This window comes from Plectropomus leopardus, chromosome 8 (genome assembly GCF_026936395.1).
Source record: "Plectropomus leopardus strain MGB_pleo_1.0 chromosome 8, ASM2693639v1, whole genome shotgun sequence".
Taxonomy (NCBI): Eukaryota; Metazoa; Chordata; class Actinopteri; order Perciformes; family Serranidae; genus Plectropomus; species Plectropomus leopardus.
Window position 1 is genome coordinate 6,368,995 of NC_142183.1, and position 25,726 is coordinate 6,394,720.

General features: G+C 38.3%; 2 protein-coding genes across 3 annotated transcripts in view; one reads left to right on the plus strand and one right to left on the minus strand.

The window, feature by feature from the left end:
• Positions 1-25,726, plus strand: part of pcgf1 (polycomb group ring finger 1) — a 61,908-nt gene that overhangs the window by 13,140 nt on the left and 23,042 nt on the right. The window lies entirely within an intron of this gene.
• On the minus strand, positions 4,854-7,729 carry lbx2 (ladybird homeobox 2). The gene is made up of 2 exons (XM_042493772.2): positions 6,772-7,729; positions 4,854-5,962 (listed from the first exon to the last, which is right to left on the minus strand). Exons 1-2 carry the CDS (start codon positions 7,094-7,096, stop codon positions 5,499-5,501), a joined length of 789 nt encoding a protein of 262 aa, XP_042349706.1. The 5' UTR covers positions 7,097-7,729; the 3' UTR covers positions 4,854-5,498.

Here is a 25,726-nt window from a genome sequence, read left to right on the forward strand (position 1 = left end):
TTCTCCACTGAACAGCAGAGTTAGGACAGATTTTTTTTTTTTTTTGGTGGCTAAAGAATGTTTTTTGCTGCGGCCCCATCCACAGCAGTACCTCGTTTAGCTTTGTGCCGGTGTTGTGGGACTGTATTTTATTTATCAGAGGAGGGCCCTCCTCAGTGCTTACATTTTCTTAATGTCCGACCCATTTTGCAGCACCCCTTTCCCCCTCATTAATAATGAACAGTCCCTATCCCTAACCATCGAGGGACGCCGGCGCAGCGACGAGGAACATGTGCAGAAAAACCTAGTCCAGTTAAAATCCAACAGAAAATCCAATTTCAGTTGGACTAACATGTTTACACGTATTTTAAAAGTCCAGTTTTAGTTGAATTAACAATAATTTGACTTTTTCTATCATCAGGTAAACGTACAGAGGTAGAAGACTTTGTGTATTTTTCTTGTCAAATCTAAATATGTAGATTTGTTTTTGTTCTAGGCTTCTACAAAATAGGCTTATGATAAAATAATTATCATTAAAAGTATAAAGACAGATGTAGTTACATCTCGCACATTCTCTTTGGGATTTATAGTTACATGTTCTTTGATTTGTTATATAAAAATAGAAAATGCTTTTACCTTCTTATGTTCTCTCGGTGCATGAGCTGGTTAGGTTGTTGCATTTCCGTTAAAATAGTTTCAATGAAATGTTACTTTTTAAATTCATTTTAAGATTGCTTCATTTTTAAAATCTTTTTCCATATAAATAAAATGAGGACAACCAACCCCACAATGGGGACGTTAGTTACAAGTGAAGAAAAGGTTTAGCCCGCTTAAACCATCCTGATGATGTGAGCTCTGGACTCTGGACTCAGTCAGGACTCGATGCCACTCCAAACTCTGTTAGTGGCTGTGAGTTCTTGCCTTAACAGACACTTTCAGACACTCTTTCAGCCAATAAACATAACAAAACAACGAGCACTGGATTTGTACCAGGGAGCATCGTCATCAGCAATAGAGCCTGTTGATAAATGAATTTTGTGCAAAATCTGAGAAACACATCTTCCTCCAAGGAACTCTGCAAGTGCTCACTCTTGTTGTTTATTGTTGTCATTGACTCTGTGCAAACACAGCAATGAGTGACGTTACTGCAGAAACAAGCAGTGGCCTGCGTTTTTTTACCTCATCAACCACAATGCAGACCCTCATTGACTGTTTACGTTGTTAACTCCAGTGCGGATCCCAGATTGGCCCCAAAGGGATTTTAATTCTTGGATATGAGGTGGAGCAGCAGCGAGTTCAGACTGATTCACACGTCTTCAGGATGGTCTTACCCGGCTACACAATGTATTTGGCAGTCCATACTTTTGAACCAAATAAGCTTAAAAATAGTAAGGTCTCTCCATTCCTACACATTGAAAGGGAATCCATTAAGTATACAGTTTTTTAGGGGTTCATATTATAGTTAGAAGAAAGTGTGCCGATCAGCCCCGTTCTCCCCTATAAGTAGACTCAGCTTTGTGTGTAAAATCAGCGGCGTGAGAGCCCTTTTAGCAGCTTGAAAATATAAAAGCGGCTAAGCCAACTGGCATTCCACCTCGTCTTTTGAACGTTTATGTGACACACTAACTGTGGTGATATTTTATTACACATTCTGGAAGCTTTCAGAGAACATTTTTGGTGGATTACTGCAGTCTGCACCGTAAAGGCTTGACAGAGGATTGCTATTTTTGACCCTATTGTTTAAGATGTCTTTAAAACAAAAACTCGAGTCCACCCCGACCCACAGCCTCTTTATGATTGTACAATATCGCTGACCACCGTCTCTCTTTGTCACTGTTTTGCACTGATTGCACAGACACAGACGCACAGACACAGACGCACTCCTCCCAGCTTGAGCACTAGGTGGCACACTTGCTGCTCTCCAGACACCCTGCAGGAGCTGAAGCTTTGATGTGTGTGATCTTGTCCAGAGTGAAAGGAAAGACTCTGATAACCTGACACGGGCTGATAATATATACAAGTCTTGTATCTTATTCTGTCTGTACTCTCTCTAAGTAGCCTGCGCTGCAGCAGCCAGAACATCTCAGCAACACTTTACTAAGTTGCACCAGTGGCATCTTGAATATCCTTTGAAGACATTGCTCTTAAGTACAAAACAACCAGAAATAACACAGTGGATGTGCTTAATGAATTGTAAACATTCGAGATAACGGCGTGTATTTCTGTTCCACTGTACAAAGACAAATATCAGGGTTTGGTGTTTATGTGTCATAAAGGTCAAAGGCGAGAAATGGAGTTTTGATTTCATGTAAAAGATGACCACGTGTTTATCAAGGGCAGAGCTGTATGCCAGTTTACTGCAGAGGTCAGAAGCAGCGTTTTAAGTCTTATTTTCCAAAAGCACTTTGGAGATAATATATTCTTTTATTTTTCCAATAACCTTTATAACATCCCAGAGTTAATTTGAACCTTTGGCTTTTCTGAGGCCCCTTTGGCTATGTTTTTAGATGAAGAACAAAATGAACTCCCTGTAAACCTGCATCATGCATAACACAGGCACGCACACGATGCTCCAGCCACCGTCATAAAGCCTTCAGGGCACTTTATGCTTAAAAACAAACAAAAAAAGCAATAATCACCTAAAGCTGTGACCTTTAGGCCAAAATGAAGAATTTTAGGTTCCTGTTTGACCAACTGGCTAGATTGTAGCTCGTCTTTTGGCACCTCTGGGCATTCATTTGTTTGATCATAATACACTGGAAAAATGATTTTAGAGAGTCACTGACTGCTTCTGTGTATAATTCACCAGAGATTTAAGGGAAATTGATTTTAAGGGAAACAAAAGATCCAAAACAAGACAATAGGTCTTAAAGTGCAATAGTATGTTATTGTTACAGTTATTTAATGCGGAAATTGTGAAATATTCTATATAGATTGTAAAGTCAACCCAATCCTATAGTACAATGGTTAATTGGATAAACTATTTATTTTAACTTTAAAAAGTTAGTGTCATGGCTGCTTTAAATTTTTAAGTTAACTGAATTTGAGAAGGCAACTTAAATCGTTACAAATTTACCTCAACTTCTCTTTTAAAATTTTGTTCAACTTCAAATGTAAAGGCAGCCTGGACACTAACTTTTTTTAAGTTAAAACAAATTATATTAAAGTGTACTATATCAGTTTTAAATTTCATAATAACGTCAGAAAATAAAAACTGTAGGGAAAAAAGACAGGAATTCTACAGAGATAAATAAACAAAAGGTTCATTACTGAGCTCGGAACAATTTGCAATAACTCATGAAGTCAGTGGTTCCCAAATTATATTCTTTCCATGTATATCTTTATTTTGGATATTGGTTCAGGCCTTCACCCGTTTGTCCACTGACTTTTATTTAAAGCTCCATCCTCTGTGTTGTTCCTCCTGCCAGTGCAGAGTGGCTCCATAATAAAAGGCCTACTTGACTTTTCAACCTCCACGATTCCAGCCGATTACTTCTATTGTGCGCGCCAGCCTGCTCTGTTTCTGTGCCCACCCAAAAAAGAAAAAAAACTGTCCTAACAAGCCCTCCAGTTTCCATTTGGTTTCAAAGTCTTCCTTTTTTTTCTTAAAAGCATAAGTAGCAGTGAGAGGCCCTGGTTAAACGTGTTACCATTGCGTTTTGAGAATAATCTATAACAATATTATATCTGGAAAAATGTTGTAAGTACGGGTTGATCACACACTTTACATAAAAAAATTAGAAAAATATTTTCAACTTCTAGAATCCGGAAATGTGTTTTTTCCCTCAAACATTAAGCATCTTTAGTGAGTATAATTCCCAAATAATTGTTTCTGCGTCAAATGAATATTCATTTGGACACACGTGTTAATGGATTGAGAAGGTAACATGCCACCGATTTAAAAATCTGTATTCTGCAAACACTAAAATAATCGTACCTTTTTTTTTTTTTTAGCATAAATAGCATTTTATCGCCAAATCACCACACCACCTCTCCCTTCCCTCACACACACACACTTGCGCACCCCAAACTCCATCTTTAAAACTGTTGCAAATGGTCGACCAACAACAGCAGCAGCAGCACGCCGCATTTCCACCGCCTCCCATTGAGCTTTATTCATTAGTCTCCTCACACTAACCCATTTGCTATTCATGGGGAGACTTTTTTTCTCTTTTCCAAACAAACCCGCGAGTCAAGAGTGGCAGATGCGTGCCATTATTGCGCACGGCTCGCTGGAAGCTGTTTTTCTGTCAGGCGAAGGCGGGTTAACCTAATCAATCATGTCTACTAGGTTGTGTTAAAGACGATTCATAGAAGGTAGGAGGAAAACATATGGCGCAGGGGCGGGTGCGAGCTTTTCTTAACACCGCAGCCAGACCGGGACCTTCTTGTGACAAGATGTATTCAAAGCCCGCAGAGAGAATGGGAAGAAAGGCAGTGGACGGCGGCTAATTGAAGTCATGGCACTTGGGGGCTGAAAGCAGAGGGTCAGTTATTCAAAAGGGGCGATTTTTACCAAGCAGGAGGAATGTTTTGTGTATTTGCTTAATCTGTCAGGACAAATCCTATGTTGTTATATTCTTATGAAAGCAAGAATTAGTGCCTTTATCTCAAAAAGAATTCCTATAGAGGTCAGAGCCTGTCGCGCTCACTTTTGAATTTACAGGTCACCTTTACACCTATAGTGTCCTTATAATATTTCTTAAGGGATTTAGCAGCACATGACCTTCTCCTTAATGTTTTGTGACCTTCTAAATGCCATTTAAAATCACTTTTTATTCCTTTTAATTTGTAATCCCTCACATTTTTCTTTTCCTATATATTTAATTTTATTTATTTATTTTCACAATGACACATGCAATCGCGCCGGGGGCTTCTTGAAATATCATATAACCTTTATTTACATAGATGCTGATTAAATAGAATGTTACAATAAAATTATCGCATAGGATGTTCGATCTATATACAGAACTCAGAGCGTGTAAAAGTTTGCAGTCGATACTAAATAGTGATGCGTCCTTTGCGCTGCGAACAGGCCTGCATGCTTGCAGATTTCGCTCAGAAGAAAAAAAAAATACACTTAATTAGAGAGGGATGGAGTGACAGACACATCGACACCGGGCTGCAATGTGCATGTAAAAAAAACTCAAAGGGGGATTTAAATATTTGGCAGATCCGAAAAAATGAAAAAATAATAATAATTGCACAACTTTTCATCCCCCTCTGTGGAAAAATTAAAATGTTTACACAATTTTCAGTCTCCCTGTACCATAACAGTTAGGTGTCTGAAAGGAAACGAAATATTCCTCAAATGGTAAAACTTAAACGACAGACTTGGAAGGCTTTACAAGTCCGATTAATAAATTAAAATGGAGAAAAAAAGAGGAGGAGAAAAAAAATCCTGAAATGTTTTTATGTATATATTCTCCTTTTTTGTTAATATCCGTGCAAAAGTTTGGGAAGAAAAATGCCCCCTTTTTTGATATTCTTTTTTATGAAAACCACAGGCCATCTGACTGTTAATCGTCCACCTCGATTTCCTCGTCGTCCTCCGAGAATTCATCCGTAGTTTGGTCTCTGGATGAGGAGGGGGACTGTGGGAAGGCGCGGTGTCCTTGGGAGGTCGGGGAGATACTGGGCGATCTGGCCTCGGGGCCCCCACCGTGGGGCTCCTCAATGCTGTCCATGCTGACGAGCTTCTGCAGGGTCTGCGGGTTGATTTTCTTTAGCGACTCCACGTCCGCTTTCATTTCCTCCAGGTCCCGCTTGAGTTTGGCCCTGCGGTTCTGGAACCAGGTGATGACCTGCGCGTTAGAGAGCCCCAGCTGCTGCGCGATCTGGTCTCGATCAGCCGGAGAGAGGTATTTCTGGTACAAAAACCTCTTCTCCAGCTCGTAGATCTGGTGGTTCGTGAAGGCCGTCCGCGACTTTCTCCTCTTTTTCGACGTCTGCCGCTGTCCGAAAGCGTTGACATGCTCACGACCTTGGAGGGGGTAGAAAACGAAAACATGCAGGAGAGTAAAACAACCGCAAGGTTCACTTTCCCAAAAAATGACATCAGCAACAGAAGGCACTGATTTACAGGCCTGTGTGCAGAACACAGGCTTGTTTTTGTCCTTTTCTTTAATGCAAAATATTTCTTTTTACTTGATTTCAGTAGAGACAGATTTTAAGAGCTTTGCTCAGTATATGAGCATGAGCTCATCATTTTAACTAGCTGTCAAAAATATCACACAAAAAAACAAGTTAGCACTAAAAATAAGTGAAATAATTGTTCCATATGTTGAATTTATCACCATATCTTCAGCCAGACAAGAATTTCAACAAATTTGTAATGTCTGTTAGGCCTATAATGCAAAAACAATGAATCATAATGAGCGTGTCATTTTCTTTTATGTCAGTCTGTCAATTTTCACCCAACATATCGCTGCATGTAGGCCATAATGGCTGATTGACTTTTTGACAGCACGTTTAGACAGTATATTAGCCAATTATAACAATTTAAGGGATCCTATGCATGCGTCTCTACATGCGTAAATGTGGCTACATTTCTTACATGTTATATTTTTACGCATTTTTTGCTGCTGACATTTGCGCATTTAATGTCGAAGCAAGCCCAGCTCTAATGTCAGCTGTGAGTCAGCTGTGATCATGGCGCTTGCTTCCCCTTAAAAAACAGTTTTAAAGTTGATCAATCTATTTGAAAATGTATGTTTTATTTTTAATATAATATATATATATATATATGTAGAGAGAGAGAGAGAGAGAGAGAGAGAGAGAGAATCTTTTTACCTTCTGCCGCCTGGATAACGCTGACTTCCAGACCCTTAAACGTTTTGCTTGCGAGCTCCTCCAGCGCGCACAGCGGCGACGAGGGAGTGGTGATCCCGTTCCTCGCCGAGTTAGAGCCCGTCACTTTCTCCAGCACTCTCGGCGGACAGATACTGGCCACCGACTTCTTTACTGACGGTTTGTTCAGGATATCCTCAATGCTGAACGGCGTTAAAGGCTTGTTGGAGTTGGCCGGTGGCGGCAGCTGGTCCAAGGGAGCGCGTCTCCTCTCCTCGCCGCTGGACTGCAACACTGAACCTGCCTTCATGTCTTTACTGGAGGTCATCGCAGTCCCGAAGAATCGCCGCTTCCACCAAAGTTGGTTATTTCATTCAAATGGCAGTTTTTAAGCGTCCACGAGTGTTTCTTCTGTTGCTCGGCGTTCTCCCTCTATATTTTGACACTCAAAGCCGAAACTTAGCTCGCCTGAGAGCTTTCCTCCAAAATAACCATGCTTCGGGCGTAGTTGTAAAGGCAGCCGGACCCGTATTCCCCTCAGAGAGTCGTAGTTCCTCTGCCAAGCTCCATGTAGATCTTTAGGAAGTAACAGACTGGAGGGGGGTGAATCCCTGCAAGGGGAAAAAAGCTGTCTCAAGCAGCAAGAAAAAGAAAGCGACTGCTAACGAGTTATTGTTGATTGGGCGAAGTTCAATTAGAGAAACACTACACTACTTGCTGACCCGCTGCTGCGTCTTAAAGGGCCGGACCATAATAACTAATTGGACGTGGGGGAGAGGAGGAGTCTGTTGCTGCCGAGGAGAAAGATGCCCTGAATGTTTATGCATCTGTTTCCCTCTGCTGGTGTGTTCTGCTAGAAAGGGAGAGTCGATGGCCATTAAAATACTGCCACCAGCATCTTTGCATTATGGAAAAGTTTGGAGGAAACCGAGCCAACAATGGTCTCCAGCCGTGATATTCATTTAGGCATTTTTCGTGCGTAATTACGCACAGAGCGTTATGCGTAATGTGCGCATTCGGCGATGTGTTGCACGGGAATTTGGCTTAAAATAGCCATGATGAACACATCCACGGAGCTGATTAGGAAGTCTATTAAAAAGATTTGCCTACAAGTAAACAGAAGCTGTTCAGGTTAACCCTTTGTTCAACATGACAGGTGATGGATTTTTTTTTCTTTTATAACTGCAGATATGTAATTTGCTTCTAATATGCAACTAAAAACATATTTTTTACATTATGGGAGCCAGATTCATATATATTTTCTATATAAAAATTGAGATATTTAAAATGTTTCATCTCTGAGACTGGAGCTACACATTCTTCAGATTTTAAAAACACACAAAAAAGAAATATAAGAAAGAAAATAACAAATTGTCCGAGTTAATTTGTTTATCTATTTTTATTCTTGCTGTTTATTTATGTTCTTTTTTTTTTCTTGGTACATCACCCGTGTGTCAGCATGACCTCGCGGACAAAATCCAGAGTAGCGTGAGAGAAGCGGATAATAAAGGTGACGCCATGCTGTTACTCAGAGTCTCTGGACGCGAAAATGTGAATTTTACTGATGGGGTTTATGATGTAAAGAGAAAAAACGGATTAGAGTCAAAACGGAGACGAGGTGGACGCCGAGGAGAGCAGCAGGTACGTCTGCTCGGAGGAAACACACCTTGTTTAATTTAAGGCTCGTCAAATTTAACACATATAGCTATTATCGCCACTTTATTCGTTTTAATGCATTTTAAGATTGGATATCGCATATAGGCAGAACGAAATATGCATTTGCAGTTATGAGAAAAATGCAAAAGAATCAAAATTTATCCTGACAGTAGAATAAAATATAAATGAAGCCAGTTTTATACAAGCTGAATTTGTGTGCCACATTCTGACACAAGCGAAAGCTGAATAAAGCAAATGCTAGTGAATTATTAATTTTTTCTTAATACAATTAGATGATTCTGACCCATTTGGATGAAGCCAGCCGCCCAGGAAGCCACTGCGGAGAGTCTTGTGCCAACACGAGCATATGGTGACATTGGTTTAGGGACAGAGTTATAAAACAGCAGGAAATTCTATTAGCTACCTTGGAGGTCCAGCCTTTGTGGCTGCTTTGAATATATATTTCTCCATAACGAGCAGGAGTTTGTGAGGGGCAAATTAAATTTGGGGATTTGGATGGAGACATGCATCGTTTTGAGTAAAGTTGCAGGAAGCTGCTGAGCAACCTCGGCTGGTCTGAGTGGATGTTAATATCACGGTGATTGTGATTTGTCTTGACACGTGAATTTAAAATTAGTTTGGAAAATAAAGGGCAGTAAATCGCAAACTATAAAGGACATACCAGTTGTTATTTTGTTGTAGTTTTTTGGGGGGTGGCATATATGACACCATTAAAAAAAAGAGCTAGAATAATTTTATTTTACAGAAGTATTAGAAATTAATTAACAGAAAAAATACTTTGACAATCTACATGTCTGATCTATTTTTTCGACTAGATTTGGATAATTTCACATTATTTCTGCAGGCCTCTTTCATCCACACTGGGGTCGTGTCTGATTATGAAAACCTGCTGATTTTTATTTGACTCTTAATGTTTCACATTTCCACAGAAAGTGCACCGGGCGCTGCAGACCATCTGGATCCACACTGCTGTAGATTATTAACCTCAAATTTAGTTTGAGCGTGAATAGCCCTAAAACCTCCCCAAACCGCGGCCCAATAGGCTTTAAGGTCTGAAGTGAAGCAGCGATGGTCAGAAACTTCTTTTTTTTCTTCTTCCTTTGCCTTAATTTAAACGTTAATTAGAAGCAGAGCAGCTGACATCATCAATCACCAGCTCTTGAGGGATTTAATTGGATGATTCGCTTCGCTTTTGCGTCCTATCAGTGCCGGGCTCCTTACGCCCAAAAAAGTAGTGCGTTACATTTCAAGGGAATATTATTAGATTTTTCACTTTCTGTGGAGCAATTTATCAAACAGCACATAATTTCGGTCTTTTTTTAACATTTAAAAATCACTCGTCCTGTTAATAATCAGGAGGGGCAAATGTGCGGTGCTCGTGTCATCCTTTGGCTCGATAAAAATCAAAGCAGTGGGAAAACTCCCACCCTGTAAAGGTCACACTTTCTGTCATTAATCACCACATTAATTCGGAGCGATCCAGAGCGAAAATGAGGGGAAAGAATCCACTTCCATCGCGGAGACTCGAAGAAGGCGATGACAAATGCAACAACTGCAATAATAATCCTGAAAATGTAATTTGTTACAGTGCTGCAGCGCGTTACCGCTAGTCTCTGCTCTCCATGCAGCAATCTGCGAAGCTTTTGGTGCAAAGATGAATTTGAATGCTTTTCCCTCGTTTTCGATTAGTTAAGCACCGTTTAGTACAAGGCTAAAACACAAAAATAAATACAAACAAAATCTTCAGAAGATAAGCGCAATTATTTTATTTAAAACGCAAAATGTGTCTTTCGTGGATAATTAATAAATACAATTTTAAAAAACCTTCAAAAGATAATCACGTTATAAAAAATCTTTCAATTAAGGGAATATTAATAAGAGATATATTAAAGCAAATTATAAAGGAGACAAAATGCATAATAATAAATCTCCATAGCAATACTATAAACACAACAAGTTTAATTGGAGGCTATAATAACATAAGATCATCAGCATTCATACCGTAAATCCTTTCAGTCCCCAGTTTCAAATGGTTATTTTGGGGAAAATTGCAGGAAATTGTCCCTAAAAGTGAGTTATTTATTTTGGGGTTAATTATTGTCTTGTTCGTGTGTAAAGGCCGCATGCAGAGGTTTTTTTTGTCTCCACTGCTGTTGTAAAGAGGCAGCTCTCACAGCGCAGCGTGTCGCCCTGTATTATGAAACAAAACAGCTGTAAACGCCTCTCAGTATAACATGATACAGGAGAAGGCTGCCCAGGGCGCTGTGGGTGTGTTTGTTTCCATTATTAACCGGACTGTTTCCACTGTAAAACACTAACTGTGCGGCTCACTGAAGGGCCTCATCAAGGTGTGTGTGTGTGTGTGTGTGTTGATGAGACTTCACGACACTTCTGTTAATTATTTTATTTTATTTTTATTTTTATTTGTTGACATGAACAATTTTATTTGTAATATTGGAGTAAATAGTTTGGATGTCTTATAATTAAAACAATATTACAATAAAAAATAAATATAATAATTATAAGGCTCACTTAAGAGACATATATTTTATTCATATAGAGACAAAAAAAACGATATACGGATTTGCTGATTTCTTTTTTTTAATGGTGAGGCCACGGCATCCTTCACAGAGCCCTCTGATCACACCTGCTCTTGTGTGTGTGTGTGTGTGTGTGTGTGTGTGTGTGTTTGTGTGTGTTTTGAAGCCAAATATCAAATTACAAGCGCGTCAGTCAGTGTTGGTGTCACTCCTGGAAAATGTTCCTCCAAAGCTGTACTCGAGCGCACCGTTGCAGTCTGACGTCGGTCGAGACGTCGAGACGCACAGGTGTTCACCTCCACAGCAGCCTCACGCTGTTTGGAGGAGACGATGGTGACGTGGCCTGTTCTCATTGGCCATTACTCTCTATCAAGTGCAATCCAGTACATCATTTATTATCCTCAGTATTCTTTGTTTGAGTAGATGTCACACTGTAGTCTTCAAACCTCCGAAACTGGTGTTAAATATATTTCTGAGGAGAGAGAGTGTGGAGCGTTAATGATTGATAGGATTTTATTGTTTGATCAGAATCAAACAGCTGAGAATGCTGGTGCAGGTGCTGCTGACATACATTATAGAAACATTTTTATTTGTCTTTTCATACTTATTTTTTGTTAAAATATCAGATTCTCAGTTTGGACTCAGAAACTTTGGTATATTGCCCTAGCCAAATGGTATCAAAGCTGCAACTATTCATTTTCATTATTGTATTATCAATGTATTATTACATTATCAATTATTTTCTTGACAGATCAAATTTTGTCTATAAAATGTAGTGAAAGCACTATATTAAAATCATTTGCTTGGTCAGACCAACAGTCCAAAACCCAAATATGCTCAGTTTACTATCACATATGACAAAAAAAACAGCATTTGAGAAGCCTGAACCAGTAATTTTTAGGGGCATTTTTGCTTGAAAAATGCTGGGTTGGTTATTGATTAATTGACCGGACTGTCTTTTAAATATATCTCAGTCAAATATAGCACTTGAAAATCTCTGCTTGCTATAATCACATTTATTATAATTGTGGTGTTGGTGGATACTGCTGTCCCACAATGCAATTCACATTAAAAATAAGAGTGCTTTTTTTTTTTTTTTTAAATAACAGATCATAAGAATTTTCAAGTGGTACAGCAGTTCAGGTAAAATCTCAGAATGAGAGAAAATAAAGTAACAAGCCCTTGACTTTGAAATTGATAGCCAGCTTGACATCTGTCAGCACAACTTGCATAATTTTCTCTCACTACATCATACTACATATACCACTCTAAATCCCGCATCACAGCTGCCAACAACAGTGTATATTTGCATTGTTGGGCCACACTGTTAAAAAAAAAATGTTTCTTTTTTTTAAAGAAAATTATTGTCCCAGCTGCCTTAAAATTTTGAGTTAACTGAACTCAGGAAGACTAGTTGAGGTAATTTTGCAGTGATTCAAAACAAATTGACGTTTTGTAGTCAAATAAACATTAATTAACTGTGTCAGTTATGCATAAATCCTTTCCGGGTCATTTAACTATAAAAGTTTGTTTTGAATCATTGCGAATTACTTGTAAATTAGTAAATTCAGTCAATGTAAAACTTAAAGGTAGCCTAGACAGTAACATTTTTAGTTAAGCTTTTTATAGTGCATCGTGAACCAGGTGATGTTATAACGATGGCTCATTGTGAAAAGAATTTAGTGTCCAGGCCGCCTCAGATTTTTAGGTAGACTAAATTTGGAGAGAAAAGTTGAATAATTACAAAATTACAGCAATTTTTAAGGCAGCCTGCACACTAACTTTTTAAAGTTAAAATAAATAGTTTATTTTTTCTATGGGATCAGAGCCCAAAAAAAATCACACACCTGCCTCTGACATACACAAATAGATAAACTGCAGTTCTGTAGTCCACATACTGTGTTTTATTGTGTTTTTCTGTCACCACCCGCTCACCTCCCCTGACACACTGAACCATTTGGATTCCCAGTAAGGCTGCAGTGATCCCCAAATAAACAAAACCAAACCGCTTCCAAGCCTTTGCACCTCTGAGCACAAAGCTACAGTAGACCTCTGCAGCTTCATTGTGTTGGTCTGAGCGTGCACACACACACACACAGTCCACTCACCACCACCCCCCGTCCTCTGGGAGAGGACCGTGGTCGTCCTTGTTGCTCTGTAATGGCCCACCGGGGCCCTTTTAAGATCATAAAGAAGGATATGTGGAGGCTTTAAGCAGGATTACAGCAGCATTAAGGCTCAATGTTTCTCTTGTTTGACTCTTGATTAGCTTCATTACTGTGTAATTAGCTCACTGACTGGAGGTACAGCGAGGAATCTGATACCAGACATTAGATTTATATTGGTGGTGTGTGTGTGTGTGTGTGTGTGTGTGTGTGTGTGTGTGTGTGTGTACAGTTTGTTGCCCAGAGGCGCCTTGTCCAACAAGAGCAACTAAAATGATCCAACACTAATATTGTTCTAATTAAAAATAATAATTTTCCTTGCTTTGGGTTGTTGGTTGCATTTACCTTGTGGGACAAAGTGATGAAGTCTCCTTTATTCTTTATTAGTTAATAATGACTGTATACATTTAAGGTTTACAAAACTGAAGGGGTTAAGTTATAACTGTACAACTAGCATTTTGTGTCCTCTCAAGTGATCATAATCAGGGGCGTTGTAATTTTGGGGGTGGGGGGTGGGGGGGGGGTAGACGACTGATTACCCAGTGGAGGGGGCCTTTAAAAAGCCCTGAATTAATAGTAGTAGTAAGTAATTTGTGCCACAAAACAACTGAAGTTTGTGTGTTAAAAAAAAGTAGTAGGAGCTTTCCAAGCTTCCTCTCACTCCTTAAAGGCGCAAAATGGTTTAGTCCGCCATTGTACATGGATTTGTGTCTAAATGTAACTTGTTTTTGAAAGCTTGCTCATATCCCTTTTTTCAGTTCATTTTAGCTGAAATTGAATTGATTGGAGGGTTATTCAGATCACCTGTTGTGCAGGTGTGGGTGTGGACTGACTCCTAATTAAGAACTGAAAACAGCCTGGTGCCAATCAGGGTGTGTCGACATGCTTTCTGAGGGCTTGAGCGAGTTGAAGAAATGCACACTCAGCACACTCTGATCATATTGTGGGTGCATTGGAAGTATCTTGTTTTGCTATTTGCTAACATAAAAATTGCACTGACAATTTGAATTTTATAGGAACTAAAAGTCAGCATCAAGACAGTAATTAAAAATATATATACTGGCTTTCAAAAAAAAGGCTTAACTGGGAAGGCTGTCTTTTGTGAGATAAATGTCGCTGAGTAGCCCTTAAATTCAGTATATGGTCTTTGCTTTACAAGATACACACACACATACACACACAGATACAGAGTGCAGGTGGCCAGATCTATTTATAAATGATCATGGGTCTCTGTTGCTGAGTTGCTCTGTGATCAGGAACAACCACAACGTAAATGTTCAACAGGCCAAAGTGCAGAGTAAAAATAAAGAGTTGTCAAAATGGCTCGAAAAATATTGCTGCTGTTGTTTTGGGCAAAGTCACATTTATGTGGCTCCGAGATCGGCAAATAAAATCCCCCAAATAGGCTAATAATGTAGAAAATGTACACTGGGAAATAAAGGAGACTTTAGGTTAACGTTTAAAAAATTACCTTAACTTGTTACATCTAATTTTCTAGTTTTTCCCAAATGGAAAACAAAACAGTTTGAGCAAACTAAATATGTCAACTATGGTTACATGAAAAAAATCTTAATTAAACCAATCCACATTCTCCACAAATAATTAAATCATGATTTCTACTTGCAACAATCTTTCCACTTTGCATCAATTTATATTTTTAGCCTCACTTGAGCCAAAGTTTTACACAACTAGAAAATTATATTTTGTACAAATACAATACATTTTTGGAGTTTCAAAAAAAGTATTGGCATTCAACTGTGTTATAGATAATTGAGTTACTTTACTCAAAGTTAAAATAAAAATTTAGTTGGCTGAAGTTCTTTTAAGATACACACAAAGTTACATTTTTAACATTTATTCTAAAAACCTTTTACATCAAAATTAAACAACCAGGAGTCAATTTTAGTTAAATTTCTACTTAGCAGTGATAACAGACAAATGTCATTTCCTTTTACAACCTCTTTTTGGTTTGAGGTAGGTTTAAGCACAAATAAAAATACAGGATAACAGTGCAAAAACAGTCTCTGCAAACTATTTCAGGTGCTCTAAGTTATTGTATTTATTTATTTATTCATCTGGTAAAAACACAAGTTAAGTAGCTCTATATTCTAACAGCCATCACTGAAACACAGTAGAAAAGACTCTTTGGTGTCTTCCTGTTCCAGGTCCAACAAATTTAATTCATGTTAACACACATATTGCAATCTTTCTGAATACCGACAGACTTGTATTTATATGTATTTATATGTTGCAATTATACCAGTGAAGTACAGCACTGACATTTCATTTGCTTCTGTGCAGGCACATAACTAAATGTACTCTCATTATGACACTCATTATTTGTCCGTTAGTTCCACGATTTTAGCTATTAAATGAACCGAGAAAATGTTTTTCAGCAGTTTGTAAAGAGTAACACAATGTATGAGCAACAACCAGCATGTACAAGATGTTTGACTACAGCCTGAACTGTTGGTTTCTAAAATGAGAAGGAAAAAAAACTCCACTCAGGGCTCCGAAGTCCCATCTTCTCATGTCACTGTACATATCTTGGCAAATGAAGACAAATGCTTGTGAGAGCACACCGCGTTCCAGGGGAGCTTTCAACAAATTAATCACTTGCAATTCTATCCTTGTCCACTTGGGCGCCCGACGGGTCCCTGATGCAGCGTCCGAGCGTACGTAATGAGGGGCCGATCGTCGAAGTTCTCTTTACGAGCTCCTCCAAACAAGAAAAACATAAATGAATAAGTGAAGCCACCTCTCTGGAGGGGCGTCGTTTTCTTTAGATGGTGTGGCGCCTCGACCTCCAAGATCACCCTTCTACCCCTCTACCCAGTCCTCCTCTCCCTCCTCACATCAGGATTTCATTAACTGGTGAGCAGAGAAACCCCCCCCCCCAACCCAATCCACTCCACTCCATCACCACCATCACCACCACCCCCCTCCTCCCCCTTTGCTCTCTTCTGCGCCACTTTGCTCCCAAACCAAATGAGGAAATAGCTTGTCTGGTCGCTGACAGACCTCGGGTTTGTCCGTAAAGATAAATGACCCAAAGTATTAAAGTTTAACACGTTGACAAAACCCACCTGATCTGTAGGATTAATGCAACAAAAAAATCCATCCGTGGAAAAAAAAAGTGAAGGGAGTTGGGAGAGGTGATGGGGACTCACAGGAGAGTAATAGCCCGGCACTGGGAAGGTCAAACAATATTTAGGATAAGTACACATCCAGTTCTGAGAGGCAGAACCTTTCAGAGCTGCTAAGTCGTACCTAGTGTACATCATGTTTTGGGAAGTTAGGCAATTCTATAAAAGTAAAAAATGCACACACAGTAAGACTTATGATGCTTAATTGGAACACAAGGAGTGCTTTCACTTAAATCCACATTAATATACTGATGTCATTCGGAGCAGAGGTTCTGTTTTCATATATTTCAACCACAACAAAGTGCGTAAGTAAAAACTTGAATATGCTTGCAAAAAGTAAGATTAGGCCTATTTGATTCATACCCATATCTTACGGTGTTTGTTCACTGCCATTATTAAATATTAGGTATTTGTTTTCATGTACTTTTAAGATGACAGAGGTCTCTCCCTCCACACAGCTGCAGAAATTCTGCCCAAAATGGAAATATATAGATTTTTATACTAGATATTCCTTTTCTTTTTATTCACCTGCTTCAAAATGTTATCACTTGATTGAATAGGTGATATCAGTGATTATCAGCTGTTATGAGTTGGCAATGCGAGCTTAGATTTGTAATAATGTGGCCTTTTAAGGTAACGCAGCGGACTCTGATCTCCTTAATAATTATGACAGGAGCAAAAAAAGAAATCAGGTGACGGAGCATGAAGAGCAACAAAGTCTGCAGACAGAGATGGTCAGGGTGGTGGATGTGTGAGACAAACACAGGACTTTCACCCATGTGAATCCAAAAGTCAGTGTTGACTTATTTAAACTGATGTCCGTAAGTAACTCAGCCAGCTTACGTTACGTTACATTACGTTACGTTACGTTACGTTACGTTACGTTACGTTACGTTACGTTACGTTACGTTACGTTACGTTACGTTACAAATATAATCTAAACCACGATCTTTTGTAAACCTAATCACACAGTTTTGATGCGAAATTTTTTGTATTTGTGGTAATTTATTTCGGTCCTTGTTAACAATTTTCGAAGAGAAGTGCACTTAATATAGAATAAATAACATCAAGCTATTAAATTAAAAGGAGAACAAATAGTATGGAACAAAAATAATTCATCTCAAACTATATCAATGTTAATTAACAAAAGACACACAAAGCATGATTTAATTCAACTCCAATATTAATCATGAAATTAAAACTGTAACTGCTAATTATTGCAGCTACACTGAAGCTTAAGCTTAATATACAAACCCTTTTTACTTAGCATATTCTCTCAAGCAACTCATTTTTTATTAAGTTTAAGTTGTGCAAAAGAAAAAAACACTATCCTAACGAAACTGTGACTTCACAATGTTGGCTGACGGCCTTCTGAACCTATAACTGTAGAAGGCTCTTCTAACCTGTGAGGCTGATAACCACTGGTAGCATCTATTTAATTGAGGTCTAACATTCAAAAATATTTTTTAGATCAATTCGTCCTTCACTTTAAGAAGCTCTTGCAGATAGTTTTGACAAACTCTATACATTTGATAAATCTGGATTTAGGTGGACAATTGTCGAGGTGCTGTATCAATAGATTTGCTACTCTGCCAAAAGTATTCGCCTTTATTTTTAAATGTATTAAATAAAGGCACATAACACTGGCTATAAACAGCTTTAAAACAAAAATACCAGTGATACTCACCTCCAGAACTCTATTGTACAGCATTTACTGCTGGTTATCATAAGTCTGTGGTGGACCTGTAAGCAGATTATAGCTTTTCAAGCATTCAGAAAAATGTATGATACATATTATCTTAATCAGGGTATGAGGTAATTTCCACAGTAAATTATAAATGTGAATGTGGTCATTGCATCATCCGTTTGTCCTTGATTATTACTGAATGATCCCCATGGGGATGCTGGTGATTGAGTTTGTGTTATCTTCTATTTAAAGTTGAGGTTAAAGGTGAAAGCACAGTGTATACTTTACCTGTCAATATTCGGCAGACAGGGCTGTGGTGGGAAACTTCCAGAATGAAAACATTTCATGATAAGTGGTCATCCTCGTATGCTTGTGGAAATGTAACCCTTTTTTAAAAAAGGCATATTTAACAAAAACGTTGGAATGTCGGGGAATAACATGCAGCTCACTATCAAGAGATTAATGAGAGGAAATCATCTAGAAATTGTACTTATTTCTAAGTCTAACACAGTTATTGTAGTTTTACCCACTTTGAGGTTTTGGCAGCCTATGATTGGCCTTTGACGGTGCATTAATCTTACCGTCACGCTTCCCATTTTTATGAATTCAATGCTATTTACCAATGAGGCCAATAATTCCTGCTCACTCTGTTTGATGATCTGCCTGCCTTTTCCACAGACATTTATCTGCCATTATTTTAAATAATGTATTTTCAGCCCAATGTCTAAAACAAATTGTTGGCATTGTTGATTTCTGCAAACTGTGCATATTTTACATTTGTACTTTTTTTAAACTAACCATAACCAATTGATTTTTGTGCCTAAACCTAACAACACATAAAACACAGCATTTTCACAACATAAAATTTAAACGTAGGGTTTCAACATGCCCAATAAATGTAAAAATAATGCAGCACATGAATCATACAAATATAACATATTCATGGTATGCAAAAATGTACAATGCTAACCAATCCAGCAAAGCGGTTGATATTCCAACCCCACCACCATCTCCCCAGCCCCCAAAAAGCAAATGTAAGGATATTGCTAAAGTTTTTGTAATTTATTAATTGTGACAACCTCTGAATGATTTATAACACATTATAACGAAAACTTAGTCCATGAATGAAGTTTGATCAGTGGTCAAGCACAGAATTAAATTAGATTAAATTAAATTAAAATTAAAACAATAAGTACTGCATTAATGTATATTATGAAATAAACACTTGATATTTAGTAGCTGTATTATATTATTATTATTGTTGTTGTTGTTGTTGTTGTTACTATTATTATTACTATTATTATTATTATTTTCAATTGAATGGTAAGATGTCTTAGTGAACATAATTATTTGTTCCAGACTGAAGATTTGTTCACCTCTGATTAGCCATCCAGCAGAGAGCAACAGGTGTAAAAATGATTAGTTGTAACTCCCGGTGTTTGTTTTGCCTACTTGGACGACCACATGGAGATACTCACACAGGACAACACGACTGCCAGAGTTTTTAATCATTATGAAAGTAAATGCAATATACCTCTCTGTGATTAAGGCCCAATGTAAAATATGGATTGTCATGATGCAGAAACCACCTCTCGCCTCAGCAGGATAAAACAAACACAGAGAATTATTGGCAAACACACTGCTATTTGGCCCAATTACCATAGGCTTCACAGAATAATGAATGTGTCCACATGGGTGAAATATAAGCTATTAAACTAAGTGTATTACAGCTGAGGTGCAGCACAGTACTTACTGGAACATGTTTGGATGCTTTTCGCCAGCAGTTAAATCATTATTATTTCCTTCTATTTTCCACAGATAATTCAGATTGAAGTTGTTCCTCTGGGAAGAGACTCTTTCTGAAATATTTAAATAGCGATAATGCTTCAGGAGATCAAAGTAATACCATTAGCCAGACAATTAAAGCCAGTCTTTTCTTTGAGTCATGCTGACGTCTGAAGTTTCGAGGGGAAACCCTCCAGACGCTGGAGTTCCTGTAATGATACAAATTCCTTGTGAAACAGACAAAGAGTTACAGCAAAACACATAATAGTGACGCTTTAAAAAGACTCACCAAAACTCCATTCTTTCAATTGCATTGTTTTAAAAAAAAAAAAGACTTTTTAAAAGAAAGGATATGACAGACCACATTAGTCGGGCACTTTCCCCTGGAAAAAACCTCAATGATATTTAGGGATTTATTAACCTCTCATCGACCTTTTTTTGTCTGGCAAAATTCTTCTACAATAGGAGAACGTTCTTATACTTACTTTTGGCTTCCCTCATTTCTCAAGTTGAGATATTTTAATGGACAGGAAAACAGGAAAAATAGCAAAAGGAAAAAAATGTCGGGGGAGCATAAATATTAAGGGAGTGAAAATACTAACCAAGGTCTTGGCCTGCTCTGTGTCCATAACTTACACGGCTGCAGTTGTTCATAAATATTAAGAATAGGCTCACTCTCCATCGCAACTATGAGCAATGAATCCATGGAGAGAAACTCAAAAGCTTTTGTGTCTCTGTTTTATATTTATTTTCCAAATCAGCATCAAGACAGAGTTTAAAACAAACAGCCAAACTGGTTTATTTTGTTTTCTAGGACCTAAGAAAAAAAATCACAGTGTTAATACTCTACTGCTTAGCTCATGCAAAACATTGACAGTAATCATTATTCAATACCTGAATTTCTTTGGCTGCCAATTTTAAAAAAAATGCATAGATTTTAAAAAAAAAAAGATTTTCTGGCTGTATGATAAAGTGAGGGTTTATTTTCCATAGTAACTCTCAAAAGTTCATTCTCCTCCCTGTTCCATTTAACACTGTCTGCCTGCATAAATACAAATCTTAGAGAGACAGACATGCATGCATTCACCCTCCCACTCAGACTCAGTCACTTCCTCTATGATTTTATTTCCTGCAGCAGAGCCGTTTTAATAAATTTCTCCATTTCCTTCATTTCACTTCATGTATGCTATTATATTCTTACCATATTTTCCATGTTGCTGTTATCATCACTCAGATATGTTCAGCCCTGTTGTGGAATTGCTGGTTTTGTTTTTGTTTATTTAATTCATTTGGCTTTGAGCTGGTTCATTTTGATCAAACTCAGTCAAAGAAGAGATTGTGGATCACCGTAGTTTTAATTACCACTGAAATTCATGTGTGTGTGTGTGTGTGTGTGTGTGTGGGTGTGTGTGTGTGGGTGGGTGTGGGTAAGTATTACTGATGTTGTGGGGACATAAATCTGTTTACAAAGTCACATTGTCAGGACTCAGCTTCTTTTTTGGGACAAAACACAAGTCCCCATGACATAAATAATCAAATTCTTAGGGTTTAGGGTTGAAATTCAACCCTAAACCCTTATCAATTTAAATTAATGTCATTTAATCTGGGGTAAAAATAATGCTACAATGTGTGTGTATACGCATGTATTACTCATGTTTTGGGGACATATGTTTACACAGTGATAATGTGGGGACTTGCCTTCCATTTGGGGACAAGTCCCCATAGTGTAAATCATGAAATTTTAGGCTGAAGACTTGGGTTAAAGTTTATGGTGGGGGGGTAAGGGAGGTGGCAGTAATGTAAATGATGTTAGGATGAAGACTTTGGTTAAAGTTTAAGTTTAGGTTAAGGTGAGGGTGAGTCCTCTGAGGTAATTGAAACACAACTGTTTCAGTCAATACTTCCATGTTGCATAGTTGTAGAGCTAAACCATAGCTGAGCAAATTTCCCTGTCAATGATAGTAATCATTTTGGATGTGAAGTTGTAAACACATGAACAAAACAGACACGGCAGTGTCTTTCTTTCTTTCTTTCTTTCTTTCTGTTTCGGTAAACCTGTAAATCTTTCTGTAGGAGGAGCCTCTGTAGAAGTAGAAAAAGTCTTATTGGTTGGGTGAATCATAAATCAGCCAAAAAACTTCACCCTTTATATTAGAGCGAATCCAAGTAGAAGAGAGAGCAGGAAACAACGGTGATGTTATGAGTCCTGATGCTCTTGTTTAAAAGTGGAAACACGGATCGTTGACTGAGCTCATCTTTCATGTTCAAACTAGCCTCAGTTGCCTACAGGTGCTATGGATGTGTTCGTTAGACAGACAGCTCAACTACTAACATCACACATGAATTAAATTTTACAATAATAATGATTCATTTATTTATTGCCTCTAGCATTTTACCTAATTTATCCAGGTTCCCACTCTGCAGAGCATATCTGCCACTTAGCCATTTCAGTGCTTTAAAAAAACACATATTATTAACTTTTTTGTGCCTCTGTGCAGGTTGTGTCCAGATGTGGATATTGAGCTATAATTCAAGTTAAAACTTATGACAGGATTTGGCCTCCTTGTTTTTGTTTAATGCTGAAAATCAAGATATTCCCATAAAAACATTCTGATCAGATTTTTTTTTTTTTTTTGGGTCCTTAATACTTAAAAAAGTTACAATATATATGTTTATACATTTGTACATGTTTCTCTAATGGTGGCTTATTTAGTGTTTGGATCCTGCATCCTCTATGTATTTTGGGCGATTTTCAGGGGCGATATTCAGGGCCAGTTAAAATATAATAGATCACCTTAGATACAGAATGAACAGGGCCTAAGAAATGTTTGTAGAGGCAGAAACTCCAATCTGTATTTTCCACAAACTCTCAGTGACTTTGAGAACAATAAGGAAAAAAAACTTAAACGCATCAGTCAACTTTGTGTCCCATTTTTGCTTCTTGAGGATCGACAGTCTGTGTGCAGCGGCCATGGCACACCCCTCAGTGACCACATCCGCCATAAGCAGCCGGAGATTAAACGATATGGAGATTATCGGGACAAAAAGCCTCCCAGCTTGTCACGGGATGCAGAGCGTATTGTACATCCACATGTATTGAACACAAACCTGTCACCGTCTGTGACAGCCCCATTCATCACACACAAAGCCAATCCTGTCAGCGGCACAATGCGCTCTATCTGTCCCTCCTCCCTCCCCCCTTCTAAGTGACAGCATTGAAATGAACATTAGGACACCCGGGTATGTATTCAAATGATTTGTTTTTCCGCCTCCCACTGAAGCCAATTTCCAGAGGCTAATAAACCTGGGAATTATTTCATCTCAGAAAAGGGATGGGCTTTCTCTCACTGAAACATCATGAGGTCCTGTGGGTGGTTGCCATGGAAGTTGTTGTGCCTGTTATTTGAAAACCAAAAGATTATCACCAGAGAAATGTAGAATTTTTCTACAAATATTTCTCACAGACAGAGCTAGGTCATTTTAATGGGTTTAGGTAATGGTAAGAGGGTTTATATATCAAAGCAAAATGCATTAAGAAATTATGAAGCCATTTATTAAGTTTCTAAGCTGTATAGTCAAACTAGTATGGATTTGTGCAAAACTTAAGTGATATTTTTTTAATGTAGATAAAACACAATTGGGAGATGACTGTTTTTTCATTGAGTGATGTTATGCGACTTCTCCTCTTGCGATAACATGCCAAGAGGCATGGCGATGGATGTTCAAAACATTAGCAGATTTATTACTATTGCAGCCACCGCACTAGTCATCGTTATACGAGCAATAACAGAAAGGCAAGCTCCTTATACGAGGGAGCAGCCATGTATGAGAGATTTCTGGGAGGTGAAAGTCTATAATTTTACAGAGGAATTGGATGGTTTGTTCAACTTTTGAAGAATTATGAAAAAATACCTCTTGTAGCGTTTGTCTGTTTTGTGCATCATGTGAACCATAAAAAACAAAAAAAAGTTTTTGCAATAAATGGGAGATGTTTCAAAATTAATGTTTCCAGTAGCTATATTTTATATTTGCAATTTCAATTTGTAAAATTTGTGGGTTTATGGAAACCCATGTTATGACTTGTGTACACCTTTAATAATCTATCAAGTGCAAACTGGGGACATGGGCTGTTGCTTTATGGCTAAAATGATGCATAAATGTCCCCAATGGCTAATTTTGCTTGGAATTCACTCTTTGTTTGCAGGACTTTGGCAGTTACGTGCTTTGTATGTTATACTGTAGTTGGTTCTTTTCACTGGGCTGTTTTTAAGTGCCATCATTTGTCATATGAGGTGTATTAGATCTGTTCTCAGACACAGTATGAGAAAAGCATTTCACACATTTTGAAATCGTGAACAGTTTTGTACCTTGTATATCCAAAGGTTTTGGATATACCTGTATACGATTAAATAGATGACTTCCAGAGTTTTAAGAATCATGTTGATCTGATATCCCGAGCTTTAGTTTTGTCAAAAAAATATTTTGATATTTGACTTAAACTGGTGCATGGTGAGATAGCCACACCTGAGCTCAAATTTTCAGCTCAAATTTGTTTGCATTTAGATGAATCTGCAGCATTGGCCAGCAGCAGTTCCTGTTGGAATTCAGAAAACAGTCAACTGGATTTAGTTTGACAGTAAAGAAAAAAATCACCTTTTCTGTTGTGACTTTTCCTCAGATTTGTGGATATTTATGTTAAACACCTATCATAAGAAAGATTCAGGATCAGGATCTATGCAATACGCAAACCTTCTGGTGATCCATTTTTGAACATGACTGCTCTAAGAGCTTCCTCAGTGTAATTTTGTTCTGTTCCATTGGACTAAGTATTGGCTCGAGGAATGGGTGTGATTTTGACTCAGAGTGCATTGGGTGTTTATAAATATGGGCTTAAACAGGGTGACACCCAAAAAGAGGTGATCAGTCCCCTGCAGCCTACCTGCACATTGTTCTGTAGCTTGACTAATTAGCCGACTCGTTGACCTTCCAGGATCATGCATATCATGATCATGAATGAACACATTTGCCACAGGCTTGTCCATGTGTCTGAATTCATATTGAGCTGTTTGCATGTGTGTAGGGGCTTTGTAGTGTTCATATGGGTTTGTGTGTGTCCTGAGTCAGCAGAGTCTCAGTAATTACCCATAGATCTTGAGGCAGAGGGGCTTTGCAGCGCTGACAGGGGGAGCATCATTTCCTGAGTGCTCCCAGGGACCACAGACTGCAATAACACCGCGCAACCGGCCTATCAAGTTGATCCACATCACATTTTCACACAACTGCAAACACCTAACCTATTTATGCTGTAAACAACAGCAGCAAGCTAATAAAACAACTCATTGCTGTGTGTGGGTGTAATCCAATGAAGTGCCTTCTTAAATAATGTCTCTTGTACTGTACACGATATTGGGCACAGAGTCGTTGGTCCCAATATGTGTTTGATGAACATAATGAGACTTTTCAATAACAAATTCATAAAGAATGTATGAATTCAGGCAGAACTCGAGCCGTCGCTGTCGACAAGGTCTGCCAAAATGTTCGCTTCACTTTGCGTCACTGTCCCAAGAAGCTGAAATCGTCCAAAATTTCTCGACACCGGCCTTATCGATGACGACTCACAAACCTCATCATACGGGTTGATCTGACATTTTATTGACATTTAAACATCAGCCGCCGTTCGTCTTGAGGCTGTCACACCTGCTGGAAACTGACAGATGCTGAAGGTCTCTCAGCTGAATGGCATTTCATTGGATGACTTCTGGTCATGTTTATACTTGTATTTTGAAGTTATTGTAAGTGTAGATATTACAATGATATCGTTTTCATCTAATGTGGAGAACACTGGAGTTTATAAATGGAGCACCACAATTACTGTAGTAAATACTATACATTTTGGCAATAAATAGGGCATTTTTTTTAAGTAACACAAAAGCCTACACAGTAATATAACTTTGCACA

Excerpts from the sequence above, each read along its gene's own strand:
- lbx2 (XM_042493772.2), bottom strand. The coding sequence starts at position 7,096 with ATGACCTCCAGTAAAGACATGAAGGCAGGTTCAGTGTTGCAGTCCAGC. Across the intron at positions 5,963-6,771 it reads CGTTATCCAGGCGGCAGAAG|GTCGTGAGCATGTCAACGCT; the intron begins GTAAAAAGATTC and ends ACCCCCTCCAAG.